Source organism: Theropithecus gelada, chromosome 6, assembly GCF_003255815.1.
Source record: "Theropithecus gelada isolate Dixy chromosome 6, Tgel_1.0, whole genome shotgun sequence".
NCBI lineage: Eukaryota > Metazoa > Chordata > Mammalia > Primates > Cercopithecidae > Theropithecus > Theropithecus gelada.
Window position 1 is genome coordinate 170,084,394 of NC_037673.1, and position 13,508 is coordinate 170,097,901.

The 13,508-nt window shown below is 37.2% G+C and overlaps 1 protein-coding gene across 6 annotated transcripts in view; it reads left to right on the forward strand.

Moving 5' to 3' along the window:
- Positions 1-13,508, forward strand: part of CPEB4 (cytoplasmic polyadenylation element binding protein 4) — a 71,587-nt gene that overhangs the window by 13,820 nt on the left and 44,259 nt on the right. For all 6 annotated transcript variants that reach the window (XM_025388608.1, XM_025388610.1, XM_025388611.1 and 3 more), the window contains exon 2: positions 8,294-8,375. In XM_025388608.1, the coding sequence (XP_025244393.1) occupies positions 8,294-8,375 (82 nt within the window). The remainder of the gene's footprint in view (positions 1-8,293; positions 8,376-13,508) is intronic.

Consider the following 13,508-nt stretch of genomic DNA (forward strand, 5'->3'; position numbering starts at 1 on the left):
GGCTCTACTGGCATCTCAAAATTTCTATTTATTTTGGCAGCTGACACACTGGCGTACACTTTCCTTTCAAACCAAAATATTTTCCCTCCCTTCTTTACCAGGGAAAGTTTAAGCCAGAAAGAGAAACTTCCGTAGCCTGGTACAGATATGTAGCAGTCTGAGAAGTGATGATCACAGTAATAGATGTTTTTATAGAAATAGAATGAGTCAAGGGATAGCTGAATTTTGGCTTCGGTTCTTAATAATGTGGTTACATTCAGTTAATTACATTTTGTGTTTTAGACTCAGTCTAGTAATGCCAAAACATACTAGCTCAAGTATAAAAAGAAGCAATAATAGGGTGGTGGTGGTGGGTAGCATGGGTTATATTTAGATGAGAACATTTAAGCTCAGTACAGTTATTGCCTCTGAGCACATAACCTAACTGTGAACATCCCAGCATCCAAGAGAAAAATGTAACATGATGGGTGATGTAAATCTCATTCTCTAATGAAAATAAGCATACTTTTAAACAAGAGTGAAATAGTTTTGAGAGAAATTTGCCTCGCAGGTTTCTAATCATGGGGCATTGACAGACAATGAATTTTTCTGTTGCTGACAAATTTTACAAGAAAATTCATAGATGTTTAACAAATGGCAGTTACTAATATTTTCTGCTTATTAAAATCTGAGATCACGCTGTTAAGCCATAGTTCTATAAAAGCAAGTCAAAAGGGACCAGTATATACTATGTATTTTCTGATGATGTGACTTGATAAATAGTTTGAATCTGAAGGAATGAGTAATTAGCATGTCCTTTGTTTAGACTGTTTATCTTGGCTTATAGGGCATTTGACCAGTTGTGAGAGAGAGAAGACCTGTCAGTAGTAAATACCTGAAGGGCAAGTATTCCATGTCACTGAATGAAAAATAAAAAGGCTATATTCTTAAGATATGGGGTATATGAATGCCAGATACCCCATTATTGTGAAAATTCAAGCACCAAATTTGTATTTTGTTTGTTCTTAATGGTGAGCCACTCACCTCTTGATGCTTTTTCTCAAGGAATTTTGTTTTGGTGAAATTGAACTTTATTTTAATCTTTCCAAAGGTATGGACCTCAGAACTTCAAAGAGCTGTTTCAGGTTTTGAGAGCAAAGCCCTTCTCTTCATAAGGAAATCTTAAAATAGTTCCTGTAGAATATTTAAACTGGACTACATCATAGCTGGCCAACTAGGATACAAGCTATAAAGCACACCCCTAAGGATCTAATGAAGTTAACCTGTTGAATGGATTTGCTTAACTCAGTGGTTCTCAAAGAGTAATCCCTGGTGTCATTTGGAAACTTGTCAGAAATGCGAAACCTTGAACCCGACCCATGCTGAATGAGACTGTGGGGATGGACCCAGTCATCTGTATTTTAACAAGACCTCCAGGTGATTCTGACGTACTCTCAAGTATGAGAAATGCTGGCTTAGATCAACCATCTGGATGTTAAAAAAAAAAAAAAAATGGCCACAAATGATTATTTTGGTCTGTGGTATAATTACAATTTAGTTGTTTTTCCTGATAGGACAGACCAGCAGGTTCACGTGCTGCTTGTGGCAGCTTCTGGAATGTTATGAAAAGCGTTGTCATTAGCTATGTACTGATGTAGGTCTTCCCATTTTGCCCTGGCAGGCAGTATCATTCAGGTGTATACTAAAAACAAGGGTCCTCTCTGAAACGTTAATTTTGTTTTGTCAGAAGTTTGTTTTTATCAACTTTGATTTTCATAGTGGTATCATAAGTCTTTTCTTTTAGAAATTGTCCTGTGAAGTAAGGATGACAGAAACTGAAACTAACCAGTTACTGACATTCAACTCAGTATATTAAATATAATAATTAAGACTACAAAATAAGATAAGGTTTAAGCATTGTGATAAAGTTTGCTTTGCTTAGCTTTGAAAATCATTGGTGATCTTATATTTTCCTTCATGATTACTAAGCTCACATGTTCTAGAGTCAGAAGGCCTGGGTGCACATTCTGCCTCCACTTACCTGACATTGATGGAATTATTTAATTACTCGAAGCTTCAGTTTCTTCATCTGTGAAGTGGGATAATAACTGAATATACCTAATTGTATCAGGGTTTTGTGAGGAATAAATGAGCTTATGAATGTAACCCATAATGTCAGCTACTGATAGCAATCCTATTATTACTGTTACTACCACCAGTACTACTGTGGTTAATAGATAACCCAGAGATGCATTTATGATAGATTTCTAATTTGTGTGCCACTCTGTCATCTCAGTGGGGAGAAGGAAGATAAGGTTTCTCTTTCTTTTCTTATGGTTTTAGTACCTCTGATATATATCATTTGTATAGGTAAAATATAAAAGGTAACATTTGTATAAGTAAAATGTAAGTAACATTTGAGTGCCTACTGTTTGCCAGGCACTAGCCAGCATGTTCATACCCTCAGAACCCTTAGAGTGCCTCCTTTATTCAAATGTATGTCTTAATTAGTGTGGTTCTTTGACTGCCATGATCATTACCCTACCCAAGGAAGGATCACTTGGTTTATAGTAAGACTTGGGTTTGAATCCTGACTATGCCACTAAACTATGCAGTAACGAATCTGTGTAGTAAATTGTGTGAGTTTTCTTTAGTCTCAGTTTTTATTATTAAAATAGGAATAATAGGCTGGGTGCAGTAGCTCATGCCTGTCGTGCCAGCTACTTGGGAGGCTGAGGCCAGAGGATCACTGGAGCCCAGGAGTTTGATGCTGTGGTGAGCTGTGATTGTGCCACTGCACTCCAGCTTGGGCGACAGAGTGAGACCCTGTCTCAAAAAAAAAAAGGAATAATAATAATAATGTAACTTAGGAGGTTTGAGGATTAATTAAGACAGTATTAATAAAGTGCTTAGTAGATGCTCAATAAAAGGTGGATCTGCTTTTCTAATTTCTCCCTTTAGGGTGCCAGGAGAAACTGGCAGTGGGGTTGAAGCAAACTGAGTTGTCAGTATCTTTTGTTTTATAAGAGATTCTTAATCATCTATCTGAAACCACACTTAACTTTCCCCAGCGAATTTTTTAAGTAGATTTTTTTTTTTGAGAGAAGCTTATTTTATGTTTTGTGTAGCGTAATTAAAATGCCATGATTGTCCTTTTTTTTTTTTCTTTTTTTTTTTGGGGCAGAGTCTTGCTCTGTCACCAGGCTGGAGTGCAACGGTGTGATCTCAGCTTACTACAACCTCCACCTCCCAGGTTCAAATGATTCTCCTGCCTCAGCCTCCCAAGTAGCTGGGATTACAGGTGCCTGCCACCAAGCCCAGCTAATTTTTGTATTTTTTCACCATGTTAGGCAGGCTGGTCTCGAACTCCAGACCTCATGATCTGCCCGCCTCGGCCTCCCAAAGTGCTGGGATTACAGGTGTGAGCCACCGCACCTGGCCATGATTGTCCTTTTAAGACTCTAAGTGATCATTTTCTTGCTAATTGATCACTGACCCTTGCCTTTTTGTGGACAAAAGTGATGGACTTTGATTAATAAATTCTCATCCTTATTTTTGGTTCCTGCCATAATTGTCATAATTTAAACTGTAAATCTTGAAAGAGCAAGATATGTTAGGATATCAAAAAGCTAGAATACAAATGTATTTTGGAATTAGGACAGGGACATTAGAGATCCAATCAAACCACTCCTTTTATGGACCAGGAAAGAGGTCTAAAGGACGAAAGTGCCCAAGCTCATATAATACGACAGGCAGAGTTGAAGCTTCCTAGTGTCTAATGCCCATTCCACTCATTTATGCTAATGTTCATGTTTTGGTCATTAGCTCAAGTTCAATCAAGAAGAGCATCACCTAACAAGGTTTCTATTTTACAGTTAGTTTAATCTTTGGAATCTTTGGGAAATGGAGCCTAGAAAATAGGTCAGTGGTTATATTTGATCCAATTAACAGTTTAAAAAGGCAAAATCGAAGAATGAAATATGGAAATCAAAGCACTCTTACACTTTTGATTTGACTCTTTAATTGTTGCGTAGGAAAACCAGCATTGTTTGTACTGTTCTTATACTTTGGGTTTATTTATCTGTGTCCCCCTTACCTATTTCCTAATGGTACAGACACATTTTAGGATTTTTTAAATTAGATGTTAAAAATGGACAGAAAAGATCAGTGACGGAGTAAATCAAGAATGACAACCTTAAAACCTGCTCTGAGAACAGAATGCTTACTTGACAAAATATGTGGCTTTTGCACTCTTTGAATTACCAAAGCGTCATAAACAAAATGTTTATAGTAGCTATACTTGCTAATAAGTTTGGGTCGTGGGGAAGAATACATATTAGACTAGATTTGGCAAGAATGAAGTACTTGTGCCGTTGGACCTTCTACCTTGTAGCAGTCTGTGGAGGCAGTTTCCTTCTGAGTCCCTGTGGAGTCTGAGAATCCTTCTCAAAACACCTTGCATCTAATAGTCAGTACCAATTGAACAAACTTTATGTATTTGTATTTACGTGTCGTCCCTGTATTGTAACAAATTATAGGAAAAAATTAGTATCATTACTAAAAGTTAGTGTAAAAAGGGTGAATAATTTTTTTTTTCATTTCATAAAACATTACTGAAAATTTAAAATTTAATTCAGGATTTTAGTTTTAATGTACTTTACCAGTTAGAGGTCAGCAACAATCTTTGTTTCCCGCAATATGCTTGGGGTGCCCATGGGGCAGGCTAGTGGGAGGAAGGTGTGGAATCGTTTACTAAATTCCATTCATAATACCACGTTTAAAAACCTGTAGGTTGCCAGGTGCAGTGGCTTACACCTGCAATCCCAGCACTTTGGCCAAGGTAGGCGGATCACGAGGTCAAGAGATCAAGACCATGCTGGCCAACATGGTGAAACCCCATCTCTACTAAAAAATATAGAAATTACCTGAACATGGTGGCACACGCCTTTAGTCCCAGCTACTCAGGAGGCTGAGGCAGGAGTATCACTTGAACCCGAGAGACGGAGGTTGCAGTGAGCGAGATCATGTCACTGCACTCCAGCCTGGCGACAGAGCGAGACTCTGTCTCAAAAAAAAAAAAAAAAAAACCTATAGGTAAAAAAACAAAAACAAAAACTTACAGGTAAAATGGAGGCTTCTTAACTTACTGGAAATAGTTCTTATAAAGCAAACCAAACAAAAATAGTCTGTGTTATATTTTTTATCAATTGCTTCTTTTCAGTGCTCTTGTCATTCAGTGATTGACAAAATGCATGTTTCAGAAATTCATTAGGTTGCTTACTCTGTTAGTTGCATGAAAAACAACACTAAACTTAATTCCTCCCCTCCCCCAAAAGAAAACAGACAGCTCTTTAGAGGGAAAGGAGGAAATATAAAGACAAATCTTAAGGAAGTAGCAGAGAATAAAGATTTTAAATGTTTAGAAATTACATGAAGGAATACATCCATTCATTGATTTAGCAAACATTTGCGTGCTTTCTACCTGCCAAGACCTATGTGAGGCAGAGTGATACAGAAATACAGGACAGTGCCTCTTAACCTGTTTTACAGCATGACACACATAGAAAACGATAATTTTTAAACAGAGATCATCTGCCAGGAAGCTCCTGCCACCTCAGGATCTTTTGGGTAGTCTCGTGGGCTTAGGACATGACTGACTTGGCACACCATCACCCCGCTGTGGTAGGCACACTGGAAATATTTGATGTGAGACATAGTTCCTGTTCTTGGGAAGCTCACAGTCAGTGAACGGACACCAGGAATTATTGCCTCCAAGACCGGTTTGTATTGGAGATGGAAATGGATGGTCCTTTTAAAGGTGTGGTTCATTGCTGAAAGAGAACATATCCAGCAACTACAGAATGAGATAGTGTAATTTTATATTAACTTCTAAACCTCAAATTATGCCTCAAGTCTACTTGGCTTCTGAAAGAATATGCAGGTTTTGATTTAATTTAGTGCTTGAGATGAGGAAGTGTAAACACAGAACAGCTTCTCTCTTTTGGGAATACTAACCCTTAGTCTGATCCTGGCCATGTGTACTCCTGCCTCTCATTAGATAGATCTTGTTCAGGAGATGAGGATAATGAGGAAAGAATCTGGTGGAAGAGGTGAGGCAAAGATGTTCTGGAGGGAGTCATACCAGTTTAGAGCAGTATAGGATGGTAAGGCACCTGTTCACTCTTCCCCATCCTCATCCTCACCCTAACCTTCCAACCCCTGGGGGAGAACTTGAAATACTGTCTCTTACCTGTAATATTGGATTCTACCTAAATATACTGTCCTTGGACTCCTCAAGTTGCAGTTGTATTATAAAACCACTCAGTGCACGTTACTGAATATCTGCATGATGAGATGGGATCAGGAGGATTGGTCCCTATTTCAGGGAAGCAGAATAATCCTGTGGGTAAGATGTGTTATAAAAGCACAGAGGAGAAATGTTAGGTCCATCCAAAAAGAATAAAAATGCTCTCAAGTGGAGGACATCCTCTGTCAGCTTAGAGGTTCTAGAAGTTAGCTAGGAAAGTAGAAAACTGAAGGGGATACAATTAGGAGGTGATTTTTTTTAAAGAAAAGTCAAAGCTTTGAATTTAAATAGTAATGTAAAAGGAAACATAATTGAATAGAAGCTTTTAGAAATCTCCTTGCAGGTTCCTTTGGGATCCCCTTTTTCTTTAATATTCTTGCAGCGGCCTTTGTGTGTTTATGTACAGTATCCTTAAGGTGGGTCAGAACATGTATTATTGCTTCGTCTCAGTTTAATTTTAAAATGTTTTCATCTCCTACTTCTAATTTACCAAGCTAAACCTTAATTTTAGTTGTCTCTAGTACTCTTCATCCTGAGGAATGTCAGAGCACTTGGGATGTTGTATATTTTAGGATTCCATTCCCACTCTCGAAATGCACTTGGTTAAGCCAGGGGTTTAGGTCAGCAATGTACCCCACACTCTTCCTTCCTTTTAATTTTAATGGCAACAAAATCAAGCCTAATTTTGCAAGTTGAGAGTAAATAAGAATTGAGATTTTGTTTTGTTTTGTTTTGCTTTCTCATCTAGGTTCTAACTCTAATTCTAACTCTGATCCTTTTATCCTTTATTTACCAAAAGTAATGACTGGGTTGTTTGGGGACCTAATAACATGTTGCATTGGGGGCAGGGAGGGACAGAACATGCTTCAGCAGTTCTCTATTGCTATTCTCATCCTTCTCCTTAGAGAAAGCCTCGTGACGGTAATGAGAGCAGCTTCTGTGCTTCATTATTCCAGATTTATTTTTATGTTGGGGGAAGGGAGAGTCTACCAAAAATTTTTTTTACATGTTTTTTGGAAGGAAGGAGGTTTTTTTTCAACTTTCTATATACATTATTAGTTTTAAAAACAAATCTTCAGAGAAGGCAAATCATTAATAGTCAAGAACAACTTTGATAATACATAGAGATGGATAAATCAATATTTTTATTTTCATAAAATAAGTATATAATTTATCTTGGCTGGATCCAGTGGCTCATGCCTGTAATCCTAGCACTTTGGGAGGCTGAGGCAGGTGGATCCCTTGAGGTCAGGAGTTCAAGACCAGCCTGGCCAACATGATGAAACCCCATCTCTACTAAAAATACAAAAAATTAGCTGGGCATGATGGCGGGTGCCGGTAATCCCAGCTGCTCTGGAGGCTGAGGCACAAGAATCACTTGAACCTGGGAGGCAGAGGTTGTAGTAAGCTGAGATCGCACCACAATACTCCAGCCCAGAACAGCGTGAAACTCTGTCTCAAAAAAAAAAAAAAAAAAAAAAAAAAAAAGATTTCTCTCATTTGTTTTTGTATACTTTACCATTTAGTAGTCTTACAATCATTTGATGACTGTTTTTAAACCTTGCCTTATAAGAAAATATAGCTATTTTGAACGGCACATATAGGTACCAGTCTAGTAGATAACTAATGGGACAAGTTTGGAAAGCTTTGCCACGTTTTTGCAATCTTAAGTGATGGGAAAGAATAATGATTTTTTTTTCTTTTTACATTTATGTAGTATTCTTAACTAATACAGAAAATAGTTTTAATGGTTTTGGCTTTCTGAATAAACGTGATGCTTTTGTTGAAATTATTATTAGAAATCAAATCACTCTTTGCTGAGCCCTGTGCATGCACTTTTGTGGTTTTTGATGTTTGGTGTTAATAATAACATTTAGTAATAATGTGCCTTATATAGAGAGTAAAATTGCTACTTTGTGATCTGTGTCCCATCTAATGAAACTTACTGTCCTGTTTTATATTTAAATGCTATTTTAAAAAGTGGTTTGTGGCTGTTTGTGTCTACAGGATCGCCCCAGGACATTCGACATGCACTCACTGGAGAGTTCACTCATTGACATAATGAGAGCTGAAAATGATACCATTAAAGGTAAGTTTAGAAATATACCCAATTGATTTTAGACAATAGCTTTAAATGTGTATTAACTATTTAATCTGATACACAGTATGGCAAATATTATGGAGTCACTTTGTATGCAGTAAGTTCTATCAATTTTACACATATACCTCTTTTTGTTAAAATATCCAACATATTTGATGAACCTCTACAGTGGAGCCATCGTGATACCAGTTAAGAGTACTACATGCATACTAATTGCCAAGAATGGGCAATTAGCTCAAAGATACCAACCACATCCCTTATTATTATTATTTTTTTAATATCTCAGGCAATAACTTCTCAGTGCCTCAATTGTTTATGTCTACCTACTTATGACAGTGATTATATCCCAGGAAGAGTTCACATGTTGGTAGAATTTTTGCCTAGTTTCATATTTTAAAAAATAACCAATAGTTTCAAAGTTAAAATGAAGTTTCGTAGTTCTCAGAATTTTTTTCTATGTATTATGTTAAAAAAAAGTACTATTTCTGCATGGATTCTGGTCTCATGTTACTGACAAGTTGTGTTACCTTGAATAAGACATTCTGTTTGACTAGGCCTCAATTTCTTCATCTTTGTAAAGACATAGAGTTACCTCGGGTACTTTAAAAATAAAATGTAGATGTCTGGACCCCATTCCATACATGGGGTGCGGGCTTGGCATGGTATTTTTTTAATATCTTAGGTGATGCTAATGTCTAGCCAGGAATGAAAATTACAAGACTAGATATTTCCTAAGGGCCTTTCCTCTGACATTGGGAAAAGTATCTCACAAAACATTTTTCTGGATAAAAATATCAGTTTATTAGAAAGCAGGTGTTTTGTTTTGTTTTGTTTTTTTAAGAAACTGAGAATGTTTGGTTTATTTGGTCATCCCACTTAAGTTGTTGGCTGATTCATTCATTCAGTGATTCAATGTTTATGACACTGCTTTGTGCCAGACATAGAACTTTGCACTGAGGTCAAAGGTGACAAGGCAGCCTGTTGTTTCAACTGGTGACCCGCTTAGCCTAGTTTCCCTTTGAGTTTGGCTTATCATGTTACTGATGCAGAAAAACATTTTATGTATTTTTCAGTAGACCAATGGTGACAATTTTTTTTAATGAGGAAAGCTTTTAGGTGTCTGGAGAGAGGGAAAATAAAATAATAATGTGTAAAAAGTAGGCATCCATCTGATGTGATACCTTTGAAATAAGAATTATTTGGAAGGTCTTTACTGAATTTCTCATGGAATTCTGGTGGATGACTCTAGTGCAGATGCATGCTAAATAGCTGTGGAGAGATGATCTCTCACTCAGAATTGGCTTTATTTTTGCTACTTTTTAGCACTCTGACTTTGGGTAGTCTTCAGCCTCTTGGACCCTTTGTTTTCTCTTCAGAAAAACGGAGAGTCTAAGGTGCTATTTCTAGCACCAGAAAAATTGTACACTCTTAAAAAATAGCTAAAGGAAAAATATGAATAAGGTCTGTGGGTTGTACCAATGTCAATTTCCTGGTTTTGTATTATAGTTATGTAAAATGTTACCTTTTGAGAACACTGGATAAAGGGTACATGAGGCTTTCTCTGTACTACTTTTCCAACTTGCTGTGAATCTATAGCACTTTGGGAGGGAAAGGAGGGAGAATCACTTGAGCCCAGGAGTTCGAGACCAGCCTGGGCAACATGACAAGACCCTGTCTCTATATAATAAAGTAATTTGAAAAAGGAGAAAACATGGTGAGACCCTGTCTTTATATAATAAAGTAATTTTTTTTTTAAAAAAAGTTAAGGTCTGGTGTGGTCGCTCACACTTGTAATCCCAGCACTTTGGGAGGCCAAGGTGGAGGGTGGCTGGAGCCCAGGAGTTCAAGACCAGCCTGGGCAAGATGGTGAGACCTGGTCGCTACAAACATTAAAAAAATAAAAATAAAAAATTAGCCAGTTGTGGCAACCCACATCTATGTTCGCAGTTACATGGGATGCTGAGGCAGGAGGATCATTTGGGCCGGGAAGGTTGAGGCTGCAGTGAGCTGTGTTCCTGCTCTTCAAGACCCTGTCTCAAAAAAAAAAAAATATGGAAAAAGTGGTTAAAGAACATTTGTATATTCTTAATGTGTTTAATTCTTTCAGCAAATTTTAAAAGAGCTTCCCATACACTAGGTACTACAGATAATAAGTAATTAGAAATCATTTTCTAAGTGCCTATGTTTTTTATCACAGAAAACATAGGCTACAAACAGCAGTGGATAGAAACAACTTGTTATGTGACATTTTAAGAAGCAAGCCTCTAACTAATACTTAGGTTAGATAAAAGAGTTGGCACACATTATTATTATTATTATTTTATTTTATTTTATTTTTTGAGACAGAGTCTTGGTCTGTTGCGCAGGCTGGAGTGCAGTGGCGCGATGTCAGCTCACTGCAACCTCTGCCTCCTGGGTTCAAGCAATTCTCCTGTCTCAGCCTCCTGAGTAGCTGGGACTACAGGCGCCTGCCACCACGCCTGGCTAATTTTTGTATTTTTAGTAGAGATGGAGTTTCACCTTGTTGGTTGGGCTGGTCTTGAACTCCTAACTTCAGGTGATCCACCCACCTTGGCCTCTCAAAGTGCTGGGATTACAGATGTGAGCCACTGTGCCCGGCCAGCACACAGTATTCTGATACGATTGACAATAGAATTTCCTTGGCCATCAGTTTTAGCCAGGACATCTCTATCAGATTTTTTTCTTCTAGTTTGCTCAACGGGTAATTGTTTAAAGTTCTGTCTTTATTCTATATTCTCTTTTTAAGTTCTCCTTACCAATTTTTACTAAGTTAAGTTTCTTTAAGCTGATATTATAGGGACAATCAAAAGTTAGGTCTGATGACAGAATAAATTAAGTCTGATTGACAATCTGGGAACATACAGATTTTGTAAAATAGTGATTTATGGACTGCAGCATGACGGAATAGAAAGACAGTGGGTTTTGGAATCAGATCTGGTTAAACTGCCACCTGTCACTACAGTCTCTGGTGGCTGTGAGGATGACATGATATGATGCAGCTATAGATTTCAGCATATTGCCTAGTTCATAGAAGACACTAAAGAAATTACATGTATTATTACTAAACGTCTAAGTCTGCTTTCATGCTCATGAAAAAAGCCAGCTTCAGTTTAAGTTTAGGTGCCAGTCTGACTTGAGTATATTACAGGAACCTTGTGTGTTTTTTCCTACAAAGAGCAGTGAAGAATTCACAGATGAGTGCATGGACCTAAAATGCCAGATTATAGTTATGCTTGTTTTCTTTTTCAAAGAAGATCACGACCTTTGTATCACCATAGCCTATCACTGCCAAGACATTGTTTTTGCTCAGGGCAGCATTTCATTTCTTGTCGAACTACCTTCTGATTTAGATAGCTATTTTAGGAATACTATGCTTGATTTTAACAGTGGTTCATTCTATTGTGAAATTTTGTTTAAAGGTAATAAAAATAATAAAATTTGAATAACCAAAAAAATTATCATTTTGAAATAGGTGTCTAACACCTACCAATTCATTTTGAAAATAAATAAAATACTTTTCCAGTGGTCTGCTTCCTTAGAAACAGAAAATAGAAAATTGACATTAGCCAGGTGTGGTAGCGTACACCTGTAACCCTAGCACTTTGGGAGGCTGAGGTAGGTGGATCACCTGAGGTCAGGAGTTCGAGACCAGCCTGGCCAATATGGCAAAACCCCATCTCTACTAAAAATAGAAAAATTATCCGGGTGTAGTGGTGTGCACTTGTAGTCCCAGCTACTCCAGGGGCTGAGGCAGGAGAATTGCTTGAATCTGGCAGGCAGAGGTTGCAATGAGTCGAGATCGGACCACTGCACTCCAACCTGGGTGACAGAAGAGAGAGACTCTGTCACCGCCCCCCCAAAAGAAAAGAAAAGAAAATTCGTATTAATTCTGAGATTAGTAAAGAACAATATACCTCTCAGAAAAAAAAAAAAAAAGATTTGATTGTTTTAAAGACTTCACAATTCAAAGACAACTTTAATAATCTTAAAAATAATTTCATAAATTATGAATGACCTCATTTGTTTTTCTCTTTCATTTCTGGTTCCTCGTAGGTATGCAGTTTGTGTGTGTATGTTTAAATAATAACGCCTAAAATTGCTACGGGAACTACAAGTTGAATCTATTGGTGTGGCTATTATTAACTTAAATTTTCAAAAGAGCTAGAAAACTTAATTTGTATTTTTCATTTGGGAACAAAAAATCTCCCTTGCTGTAATGGAGTTAAAAAATTTTATTTTTACTATCAACAAAATGCTTAACAGGCCTAGGAACCTTCAAGTGCAGCTTTTGAATTTCTTTATGAATGTGTTATTGATTCCAACTGCTTTGTTGGAAAACTTACGTTTTTTTAAACAAATGTTCAAAGGAGTACCTAGCTTTCATAATTCAATTAGGTTTTCTTATAATTTATTTTTAATTGCTTTTCTAAGAATTTTGAGGCTACTACGATTTTTTCTATGTACAGGGATTTAGCTCTTTGTGCTGGGGGAAACGGTTCTCCTCATTCCTTATCTCCCTGTCCTTTCTCTGGTCAGCTGGCAAGTCTGGATGTTATTTTTATCCACGAAATTGTGTATTGCCTTCTCCATAACCAACATCAGTGACAATCCTCTTCCCTAGAGACCGAATTCATTTTCTTTACTGCACACCCAGTCTCATAAGCCTAGAGCCTGAGCTACAGGCTGATTTTGAATTTTGATCCCCCAGGTGGCAGCTTGTGCATTGCTACAATATTATTAGGCTTATCAAGTTTTTTCTTCACCTGGACAGAAAAACTTTTTACTACTGTAGATGCCTAGATGATTATTTGGGGAATATTGTATCTTATTGTTATTCGTGTTTTTTCTCGCTTGTGAAATTGGTACTTGTTACTTAGAAATGGAGCAGCATGAAACAGATTAAAACCACATGCGAGTACATCTGTTTTCAGCCTTCTGAAGCACAGGTTGGATATAGTGAAATAAAGATTCATGAGGCAGTGTTACATTCAGTGTATAGAGAGAACTCTGAAATTTAGGGAGCCTTTTTTCTATTCTGTGTGTGAAGGGAATAAAGAGACAAAAATAGTGCTTAAAAATTATCAGATGTCACACAGAATA